At 40.3% G+C, this 12,141-nt stretch overlaps 1 protein-coding gene across 1 annotated transcript; it reads left to right on the top strand.

Annotated features, from left to right (window-relative positions):
- The first annotated feature begins 2,066 nt into the window (after window positions 1-2,066).
- On the top strand, window positions 2,067-2,297 carry LOC125157433 (40S ribosomal protein S27-like). Its single transcript, XM_047844148.1, has one exon. The coding sequence runs from the start codon at window positions 2,067-2,069 to the stop codon at window positions 2,295-2,297; it is 231 nt and encodes a 76-aa protein (XP_047700104.1).
- The last annotated feature ends 9,844 nt before the right edge of the window (window positions 2,298-12,141 follow it).

The raw sequence follows: 12,141 nt of genomic DNA, 5'->3' as shown, positions 1-12,141 counted from the left end.
AATAATTAAAAGAAAGACATAAACAACAACAACAACAATCATCTACGATAAGATACCACTATAATTTCACCAGAATGGCTAAAATGAGAGAAGAAAAAGACAATGCCAGCTGTTGGTGAGGATGAGGAGAAACTTGAATTGTCATTCATCACTGGTGGGTATATGTAAACTGGTACAAACATTTGGCAAACTCTTTGGGAGCATCTTCTTTTTTAAAAGTTAATTCTTTATTGAGAGAGAGAGAGAGAGAGAGAGCGCACAAGCAGGGGAGGGGCAAAGAGAGAGGGGAAGAGAATCTCAAGCAGGCTCTGCACTGTTAGTGCAGAGCCCGACATGGGGCTTGATCCCACAAACCGAACCACCTTTGGCAGAATCTTCTAAAGCTAACTATATATGCATTCTCTATGACTCAGCAATGCCATTTCTAAGCATATGCCCAATAAAAGTGCAAATATATTTACCAAAAGATATATACATGGCTGCCACTGCCCTTGGGTCTTGAAAGGGGAAGTGAGAAGGAGCTACCAATTATCTTCAGACAGTGGATGTCACTGCCACTGGGGAGGTGCAATAGCAGAGTGCGAGTCTGTGCTTGTGAACGGGGGTAGGCAGGAGGGGGCAGTGGCCTGTACCAGCCACAGGGAATAGAAATAAGAAGGAGAAAGAACCACCAAAAGTCCAAAAGGACAAAAAAAAATTAGAACTAGAGTGGTACTGTAAAAAAGCTGGAGCTACAGAGCTTGAAATTAACCACTGAAAAATACTAAAATGTTGGGCCCTCCATCACCTCCTTCTAAGGATACTGGAAGCAGCATGTCATATTCAGCCTGATATATGGCCCATCATTGTGTCAACTACTTTGCATGACTCCAAATTGATTCACTTATAGTTCATTTGACCTTTGAATTGACCCTGGGTTTTTTAATTCTGGTTTTTCTCCCTAGTTTTCACCATCCTATTACCACCTACTTACTAAATACAATTGACTCATGCATGTGAATTATATCATTATTTTTCATGTTTTTACTCTCTTGTCTCTCAACATTGCTCTTAATTTGAACATTACAGCCTGAACATTTCATCTTCTTTTTTTTTAAATTTTTTTTTCAACGTTTATTTATTTTTGGGGGGACAGAGAGAGACAGAGCATGAACGGAGGAGGGGCAGAGAGAGAGGGAGACACAGAATCAGAAACATAGCCTGAACATTTCAAAAAGGTTTAATATTTTGTCACTTTTCAAACTTTAAAATATTATATCCACCTTCACCATCAACAGTTGCTTTATCTTGTGAATTGCCTCTATTAGGACACTATGTTGTATTTTGGATTTTGTAGCCTTGTGAGATGCAGAGAACATGTACCAGTCCAGGACAGAATAGCCCCAAAGGCTTAGGAAATAAAACTAGCAAAGAAAATGTCAAAGAACTTGGCCACATGGCTTGTTGTACTTCAAGTATGTGAATGGCTTTTGTGATAAAATACTGTCAAGGTTGTTTTCTAGTCTCCCCGAAGAAAATAGTGGGGAGTAATTGGCTCAAATTGCAGAACATCTTTTTCGTTAGATGCAAGGGAAAATTTTGTAGTGTGGGTTTTTGGTAAGAAAGCTGAAGTCTCGGAGATTGGTAGTAAAGAATAGAGCAGTGAAGTGCAAAGTGCTTCAGGTGAATGGTGACAAAATAAAAAGTGTCAATTCCTGCTTGCTGGAAATGTCACCACACACAAATCATTTAACTTCTGTGGCAGTTTCCTCACCTCTAAGGTGACTTGATGAGGTTAAGATTTGGGTGTTTTTAACTCTATTGGATAGATTAGGCAGGGTCCCCGTTGAGGGAAATTTCCCTGCAAGATGGATTACCAATTAACAAGATGCCATTCAAGGTGCTAAATACTGGGGTGTGATTTTTTTACTTTTTCCTTATTTTGCTTCAGCAAAATGTATTGGTACATTTTTTCTTTTCTTTTTCTCTTTAAAATATAATGTTTGTTATAGACTAACATCCCTTATGGATATAGATGCAAAAATCCTCAACAAGCTTTCCGGTGGTGACAAACTTCCCACAAGAACATGCCCCTTGAAAAGGACCTTCTCCACCAGTCCACAAAAGAGGAGATGAGGAAGCATAAGAAGAAGTGCCTGGTGCAGAGCCCCAACTCCTACTTCATGGATGTGAAGTGCCCAGGATGCTACAAAATCACCACCATCTTTAGCCATACACGAACAGTAGTTTTGTGTGTTGGCTGCTCCACTGTTCTTTGCCAGCCTACAGGAGGAAAAGCAAGGCTTACAGAAGGATGATCCTTCAAATGGCAGCAGCACTAAAAGCACCCTGAATCTAGATGAGTGGGAAACTATCCTAATAAACATATTTTGGATTAAAAACAATCCTTGGGGTGCCTGGGTGGCTCAGTTGGTGAAGCATCTGACTCTTGATTTCTCTCTCTTCCTCTGCCTCTTTCCCCTGCTCATGCTCTCTCTCTCTCTCTCTGTCAAAAAAATCCTCAACAAAATACTAGCAAACAGAATCCAACAGCACATTAAAAAGATAAAACACCATGACCAAGCGAGATTTATCCTAATAATGCAAGGGTGGTTCAACATAAGGAAATCAATGTAAAATACTACATTAATAGAAGGAAGAAAAATAAATCCATGATAATCTCAATTGCATCAAAAGATATGATTAAGAGAGTGAAAAGATAACCTACAGAAAGGAAGAAAGTATTTGTATATCATGTGTCTTATAAGGTGCTAGTATCTAGAACATCTAAAGAACTCTTACAACTCAACACAAAAGACAAACAACCCAGTTAAAAAATGGACAAAGGATTAGAACAGACATTTATCCAAAGAAGATATACAAATAGTCAACAAGCCCATGAGAAGATGCTCGGCATCTTTAGTCATTATGGAAATGCAAATCAAAACCACAATGAGGAAATGAGGTATCACTTCACATGCACTGGGATGGCTATTACAAAAAAAAAAAGAAAAAAGAAAAGAATGAATGTCGGTGAAGATGTGGAGAAATTGGAAGTCTCATACATTGCTAGTGGGAGTGGAAAAGGGCTCAGCCAATGGGCATAACAAGTTGGTGGTTTCTCAAAAAAGTAAACGTAGAATCACCATATGACCCTGCTGTTTCACTCCTAGGTATATGTACAAAAGAATTGGAAAACAGGTAACAAACAAATACATGAACACTCATGTTTATAGGAGTACTATTTACAATAGCCAAAAGGTGGAAAGAACCTAAATGTCCATCAATGGATGAACGGACAGATTGTGGTATATACATACAATGGAATATTATTCAAGACACAAAAAAGAATGAGGTAGTGATACACGGTACAACATGTGCATGACCCTCAAAAACACTCTTCTCAGTGAAAAGAGGCCAGAACCAAAAGGTCACACATTGTATGATTCCAGTTATAGGAAATGTCCAGAATTTATATGAAATATCCAGAATAAATCTGTAGAAGGTAAAGGCATGTTGGTGGTTGTCAGGGGCAGAGACAGAGGGAAGGAGGAATGGAGAGCGTCTGCTTAACATGCACAGGGTTTCCTTTTGGGGTGATAAAAATGGTTTGGAACAAAATAGAGGTGGTTGTTGCACAACATTATGATCATACCAAATGCTACTGAATTGTTCACTTTAAAATGGTTAATTTTACATTATGCGAATTTTACCTCAATAAGAAAAAGTTTTAAAAATAGAAAGCTTGAATTTGACTTGTTGCCTATCCACATATGTCCTGGGAAAAAAAAAGTTTCTGTCTAGTACTTAACTGCTGGCTTATTTTAAAGCAAACATTTAAGGAATGTGGACCTAAACGGGCTTATGGATTACTTGGAGTAGGAAAGTTATTTGGAGACTGGAAGAGGGTTATTAGTTTTGGCGCAACTTTCTCATTGTACCTTTTAATCCATAAGCATATGAGAAATATTTTATGAATATTTAGAATCTTTTTTAAAATTTTATTTATTTATTTATTTAGAGAGAGGGGGTGGGAATGAGAAGGGGAGAGGCAGAGAGACAGGGAGAGAGAAAGAATCCTAAGCAGGTTCCTCACTGACTGTGCAGAGCCCAGTGCAGAGCTTGATCTCACGAACTGTGAGGCCGTGCATGACCCGAGCTGAAAGCAAGAGTTGGACGCTTAACTGACTGAGCCACCCAGGCGCCCCAAATATTTAGCATCTTAATAAATTGCTCTGAAATTCATGAAGTTAACTTTGTAGGACTGGGCCATAGAATGGTCTTTTCTTAAGCTTTTTTTTTTTTTTTTTAAGATTTGTGTGTTCTTTTTACAAAGTTATGTTTTAAAATGAGTGCTTCTTGAGAAGTGATTTATATTTACCTTAATGATGGTTCAAGTACTAAAAAATAGATACACACACAAGAATGTACTCTTTGTAATGGTTCCAAACTGGAAACTATCCTAATGCCTTTCAGCAGTAGAATGGATAAATTAACACAATGCAATAATATACTGCAATGAGACTAAATGCACTGCTACTATACACAATAATACAGATGTATTTCACAAGCAGTGTGAAGTAATACAAGCCAGTGTGAATTGAATACAAATGTGAAGTAATACAAGCCAGACATGAAAGAGTACATATTGGATGATTCCATTACAGTTCAAAAATAAGGAAAATTACTCCATGGTGTTAGATGTTAGGGTAATGGTTACCTTTGCAGGGGCTAGTTACTGAAATAAGTAACAAGGGAACTTCTGGGGTGTTCTCTCTCTCTTTTACAAAATATACTTCAGTTTTTAGAGCAGCTTTTGGTTCACAGTGGTATTGATCAGGAGGTATAGAAATTTCCTATATACCCTCTGCTCCTACACATGCATAGCCTCTCCTGTTATCAACATTCCCCACCATACTGGTAAACATTTGTTACAATCAATGAACCTAAACTGACACATCATAATTATCCAGAGTCCTTTACATTAGAGTTCACTCTCCACGTTGTATATTCTATGAGTTTCACATGCATCCATCATGTTAGTATCATACAGAGGAGTTTCACTGTCTTAAAAATCCTCTGTGCTTCCCCTATTCATCCCTCCTTCCCCACTAGTCCACTGATTGCTGTACAATCTCCATTGCTTTGTCTTTTCCAGAATGCCAGATAGTTGGAATCATACACTATATAGCCTTTAGTTGTTCTCTTTTTTTTATCTGGATGCTGTTTACATGGATGTGTTCATATTGTGGAAATTCATCAAGCTGTACACCTGATTTGTACTTTTCTGTAAGTATGTTAGAGTTCTATTAAAATATATAAAAGCAAAAAAAGCAACAAAACAAAACAAAATATCGAAAAGCAAACAAACCAGCATACAACACAATCCCTCAAAATCACAAACCCTTTCAGCTAACTGTCCTGTATCTCTTTTCCTCCTGCTTATCATGGCCAACTTCTTGAGTTTTCTATATGCACTTCCTCTATTTCCTCGCTTTCCACTCATTCGTCAACCCACTCCAATCTGGCTCTCTGTCCCCACAACTCTCCTAAAATAGCTCTCACAAAGATCACCAATGGCTTCCCATGTTGTTAAATCTGATGGAAAATTCTCTATCCTTGACTTGCTTCACACCCCAAAAGTATTTAATACTGCCGACCATTCTCATGCTGAAACATTCTCTTGTGGATTTTGTGACATGATACTCTCACAGTATTCTTCCTGCTCCTCTGAGTACTCCATCTCTGTCTCCCCATCCTCCTCTATCCAGGCATTAAATGTTGAAGGTTTCCTGAAGGCTCAGCTCTACGTTTTCACTTCTCTTTCTACACTTCTCTCCTTAAGTGACCTCATTCATTCCTATGGCTTTCAACCCAATTTATATCCTTTAAATTTTTTTTAGGATTTAATTATTTTTGAGAGACAGAGAGAGAGCGCGAGTGGAGGAGGGGCAGAGAGAGAGGGAGACACAGAATCCGAAGCAGGTTCCAGGCTCTGAGCTGCCAGCACACAGCCCAACGTGGGGCCCAAACCCACAAACCATATAATCATGACCTGAGCTGAAGTCAGATGCTTAACTGACTGAGCCACCCAGGTGCCCCTATATCCTTTTTAAAAAAATGTTTATTTATTTATTTTGAGACAGAGAGAGAGAATACGAGTGGGATGGGCGGGGGGGGGGAGAGAGAGAGAGAGAGAGAGAGAGAGAGAGAGAGAGAATCCCAAGCAGGCTCCATGCTGTCAGTGCAGAGCCTGACACAGGACTATCCCACAAACCATGAGATCATGACCTGAGCTGAAATCAAGAATTGGATGCTCAACCAACTGAGCCACCCAGGCGCCCCATCAATCCAATTTATATCCTACCTCCCAAGTTACAGCAATATCCCAGACTTCTCTGAGCTCATATTCATGTTCATTTACCTAATTTACATCTCCATCTGAATGTTACACCAACATCTCAAACTTAACTTCTCTAAGACTAAAATCTTAATTCCTCCCTGCCCCAACCTTTTTCCTCATCCATCTCAGTAAACTGCACGAGCATTCATCCATTTGCTCAATCCAGGGATATTTTTTGTCTTCCCCAGTTGCTCATGCCCCAAATCTGGGAATCCTACACCTGTCTTCCTAATTGTCATTTCTAGCCATGAAAAAATGGGGGAAATGTGGGTGAAGATGAAAGAATTCACATCAATCTCTTCTGGAGCTTTCTTTGAGGTCTGGTCAGGTAAATTACTGTAAGTAGGTGTCATGAGGCACCACACAGATCCCTGCCTCCACCCTCGGCTGCTGGAAGTGTTGGTTGCTGATGGCTCACAGTTACGCCGCTCTCTTCGCATTGCTCTTAGCCAAAGGTGGCTTTGTCCAAGATTATGTCCTCTCAGCCATAGCCTTATGGTGTGGTAAACAGCACATATCCAATGAGAATACAAAGGTTCACAACCTTTGCTTCAATTTTGGATAATTCTGAAAGGTCATCTTGGCTCCAGAGCTCTCTGTGGGAACAGCTGGAGCTTTTCAGTCCAACTTCTCCTTCCCCCCAGTCCTGCTTTCCTCACTCCCACACAGGCATTGGTCCCAAGTGTACTCCTCATAACCTTCCTGTATGTAAATCTCTGCAACAGAGTCTATTTCCAGGAAACCTGACCTAAGATAACAAACTAAAAATGTTCATACCTAGAAGAGTGAAGAAAAAAGAAGCAACACTCCAATTTAATACAAAGAGACAAGTATTAACCTTAGGGCATGGTTGAGGAGGGGTGGAGCAACTCTACCTACAAGGGAGCCAAGATGGCTATAGAACAGGGAATAAATTGGAAAGTCTGTGTTTTTCAAGGCACAGCTAACAAAGATTTCACCTTTGCTCAGCAGCAGATTTCAGCTGGATCCCTTCTTATGCATCTAGTCTAGGTTACCATTCACTTCTGTTTCCTTATAAAAATAGACTCCTGGTCCACCAAGCCCAGAAAATGACACTTTTCTGACAGCCACAGTATGAAAGGACTGGGATGGAGGCCACTTCATTCTCTGTGCACATCTATCCCCAATACACACATAGACACACACATAGACACACATGCACACACAAACACGGACACAGACAGACAGGCACACACACACACACGCACACACAGTATTGATTGCCACAGACCAGGGTCTAAAAGAAATAATACACCTACCTCAGGATATTTATACTTTTGAAAAAAATCACCAAAGGGGAAGCCAATACTCTAACTTGAGAATTAAAGATTTACACTTGTTTTCTACAAACAGTTTTATAGTTTTAGCTCTTATATTTAAGTGTCAGATCCATTGAGTTAATTTTTGTATATGGTGTGAGGTAGGAGTTCAACTTCATTCTTCTGCATATGAATCCACTTGTTCTAGCACCATTTGTTAAAAAGACTATTCTTGGGCCATTGAAATGTACTGGCACCCTTGTCAAAGATCAATTTATCATAAATGGTAAGGCTGACATTTAATTCTTCCTTTGAAAATCATTTGTTATGTTTATTTTTTATTTTTTTAATTTTAAACTGTATTCATTTTTGACAGAGACAGAACGTGAGTGGGGGAAGGGCAGAGAGCGAGGGAGACACTGAATCTGAAGCAGGCTCCAAGCTCTGAGCTGTTAGCACAGAGCCTGATGCGGGGCTCAAACTCACTGACTGTGAAATCATGACCTGAACTAAAGTCAGATGCTTAACTGACTGAGCCATCCAGGTGCCCCTCATTTATTATGTTTCTTTTGGCAAAAGTAATATATATTCAGGGCACCTGGCTGGTTCAGTCAGTGGAGCATGTGACTCTTGATCTTGGGGGTCATGAGTCCAAGCCCCACGTTGGGCACAGAGCTTACTAAAAAAAGGTAATATATGTTCATTGAAGAAAAATATATGTGAGCAAAAATGAAGATCACATATCACTCCACCTTCCAATCTCAATGTCACACAATCCACTACTGTTAACATTTAAAAAATATCCTTCCAGGCTGTTTTCTTAAGTGTAGTATTTTACAGAAATGATATACTTTAATGCTGATTTGTATCTTGCTTTTAAAAAAGCTCCACAGTGCCATAGATATATTTCCATGTCAATAAATATAAATCTATACCACATCATTGGTTTTATTGACTTCATAAGAGTCAGTAATATGGATGTGCCTTAATTTTTTTAACCCTTTCTCTTATCATTAGACATCAGATAGTTTCCAATGTTTTCCCAATGTAACACAGCTGTCATGAACATCCTGATGCATACATCTTTACATACCTCTCCAGTTATTTCAGAGATAGTAAACTGCCAACCCATTGGCTGATTTGTGCTCACAGTTGTGTTTTGTGTGGACATCACATCTTTTTATTTTATTTTATTTTATTTTATTTTATTTTATTTTGAGAGAGAGGGAGAGTGTGTGTAAGGGAAGAGGGAGAGAGAGAGAATCCTAAGCAGGCTCTACGCTGTCAGTGCAAAGCCCAACGCAGGGCTCTATCTCACAAACTGTGAGATCATGACCTGAGCTGAAACCAAGAGTTGGATGCTTAACTGACTGAACCACCAGGCACCCCAGCACATCTTCCTAAATAAAAAAGTTATGTCAAATTTGGATGATCTGTTAGGAGACATTCCTAGAAACAGGATTGCTGGGTTCTGATTTAGCAAGGTTCTGGTATTTGCTTGTCCTCAAATGATCATTTGACTCTCTCCCTGGTCTGGTGCCATACTGGGTAGGTGGAAGAGAGAGAGGATGGTGAGAGACAAGCCTGAGAACGATTCTCTCAGTTTACTGATGTCCTGACCCAAAAAGGTCTTTTTTGGATGTAACATATCAAACTGGGAGGATATGGGACTAAGTACCAAAAGCTCTATCTCTGCTATATATATTATATAGCACTGTGACTGGGGGTGGGCTATTTAACCTAAGTCTCATTTCCTCACAAGGTTGTTAGGAGTATCAAATGAGAAATTGTGTGAAACACGTTTTGAGAAGCACGGAGTCCTCTACAATTATAAGGAAGTCCTTGTTTTTGTAAACTGCCAAAAGCATGTTTACACTGGGTCAAAAAGACCTAAGCTTAGAGTGTAAAGCATTGTCCACTGTCAGAACCCCGCTTTTAGAGGAGCTACTTTCCAAGGATAGACATGATTCTAGGTTGCCAGGATCTGATCTGGTGCACTTCAGTTCTACAGTCATTTACGGATGGTTTCACATGCCAGACACTCTGGATACAAAGATGATTATGATTAGTCCCTGTCTTCACAGAGCTTAACAGTCCACTAGGAAGAGACAAATATATATTGAGATCATCAGAAAACAGAGGGATAAAAGGTGTAATAGAGAAGAGAGCCAAGACTGCAATGCATAGGAGAAACACTCGGGGGCCTTTTGAGGCAGGGTTCCACAAATAGCCTTGAGGAGGAGAAAGGACCAGGTGTTTGTGTGTGTGTGTGTGTGTGTGTGTGCGCGCGCGCACACACACACACACACACACACAGGTGCGTGGTAGTCTATGCCAGTCGAGCCAATCTGGGGCTAGACTTTATCTTAGACTCTGTGCTCATTTCTATGCATTTACATTTTCTTTTTTTAGTTTTGTGTTTCCCTTCATTTCCTAGTCAAGCTCTTTTTGAAAAATGCTAATCTGGTCTTAGCTGTACTAACAGGAAAAGAGATTTGTCTACATCCATGCCAAGAGACTTGGAGAACCCAGAGTGTTCTGGAAGCCACTCTTGCTGGTAAAATAAAGAACCCATTTGCAAACTAAGGAAGAGCTTGGAGGCACACCTTCCTCCCTCCATGCCTGCTTCATCTTGTGTTCTTGCCCAATCATTTCCAGACCCATCACCCTCCTTCCACCATTTGTCTGCTGCTACTGCGACTGCAGCAGCCACACATTTTAGAAAAAAACATTTTAGAAAAAACCCTTCTCTCAAGCCCACCTCCTTCCCCTAGTTTGGGTCACCTGAACTTTTCCACTACAAATACAAAACCAAATGCAATGATTATCGAAGCCAGAGGAAATAAAGGATGTTGTTCTATCCTTAATGCTTATTAAATTTGGACTTAATCTTCTTCATCACAATTAAGCCTTTAGACCAGCCAATATACTTAAACGAGGTGAAATGAAAAGACTTACTGTAAGAGATGACAGGAGGCTCTTCGGGAAATTAAAATCTCCAGAGATTTCCAAAGTGGGAGTTACTGAGCCAGGAAGGGGAAAGAAAGAAAAGGGTTTTAAAGCTTAATAAACAGGATGCCAATTAGATCTTAGGATTAAAAAGCTAGGTGATGTCAGTGTTATCTATGGGAGGAGGGGTTAACTGGAGCCAGGAATTAATAAGCGCTGTGTTATTTCCAGATCCTTCTTTGATTCACTTAAAAAAAAACTGGCTAGGTGTGCCTTTCCTGTCTTACCTTACTCTTCTGTGACATGGGAAGAAACCCAAGGTGATGAACAAATGCTTGCTTGCTTTTGTAAAGGCCCAGAAAAGGTCTTTCCCCATTTACCAAGTGCCCGATCCTGCACTGACACTGTTAAGGCTGTAATTTGAGTGAGCTCCTTGCCTAATGGCTACAGACCTTAAGGTGTCAGAACAGGATTGGACTGAGAAAACAACCTTTCCATCAGTGCCTTATTTTGTCACCTTTTTGGACAGAGGGCCCTTTCCCAGAGACCCTCACTCCCTGCAGACCAGAAGCAGCCCTGAGGCAAGGGAACTTGGGAGGTTTTCCAGGGTCCCACTTTCCACCGGCCAGAAGTTTGATTTACTGGCACCGTCTGTTAGAAGACAAATGGCCTATGCTGGCTGTGCTGGTCAGATGCAGGGAAGAAAGAAAAGAAGGAGAAAAAAAAATGGAAGAAGGGAGATTAGTAAATCAATAAACACCCAAGTGACATATAACTAATGAACAAATAAAATTCCTCATAGGAAGGTGGTGGGTGTCCTGAGATGGTGATGTTGAAGTACACGGGGATGGCACTTTCTTTTGTATAGCCCAAGGATAATCTCTTAAATTCTGGGTACAAACAATACAGTATAACTCTTATGGTTGCCATGACAACGCGAATCCTTCTCTTCTGATGTCAGCCTGCCCTCCCCCCTCCTTCAGAATCCACAATGCCAGTTTTCTTTCTGCGGTAAATGCTGTGCTTGGTTTCAAGGGCTCAATAATGGGCTCATCTAATAACTGCCTATCTCCAGAGACTGTTCGTGCCAGACTCCTAAGACCACATTCCTTTTGGGGAAGAGGGAGCCTGACATGTGGGAGACTAGACCACAGCAGACAGATTTTTCCAGTTAAGCCTGTGACCTATTCCTGCTGATGTCTGGGCCAGTCTCTCCACCTTACACCAGTTCCACCTTGGAACACCGCAATACCTGCTTTGAGGGTAACAGAGGACTAGGACCTGCTTTGGGGAACAGGCTGTGGACTATGGCATACAGTTGACCTTTGACCTGCACGGGTGTTAGGGGCACACACCCTGAATATAGCTTTGACTCCTCCAAAACTTAGCTACTATCATCTGTTGCTGACTGGAAACCTTACCAGTCAAAGAAACAGTCAGTTAAGACACATTTTGTATGTTTATGTATTATATGCCGTATTCTTACAATAAAGCTAGGGTAAAGAAAATATTATTAAGAAAATCATAAGG

Source organism: Prionailurus viverrinus, chromosome X (assembly GCF_022837055.1).
Source record: "Prionailurus viverrinus isolate Anna chromosome X, UM_Priviv_1.0, whole genome shotgun sequence".
NCBI lineage: Eukaryota > Metazoa > Chordata > Mammalia > Carnivora > Felidae > Prionailurus > Prionailurus viverrinus.
The sequence above is the reverse complement of the archived record's forward strand: the minus strand, read 5'-3'. Positions and strand labels throughout refer to the sequence as shown.

Bases quoted from the DNA above. Each gene is read 5' to 3' on its own strand.
- LOC125157433 (XM_047844148.1), top strand. From the start codon at position 2,067: ATGCCCCTTGAAAAGGACCTTCTCCACCAGTCCACAAAAGAGGAGATG.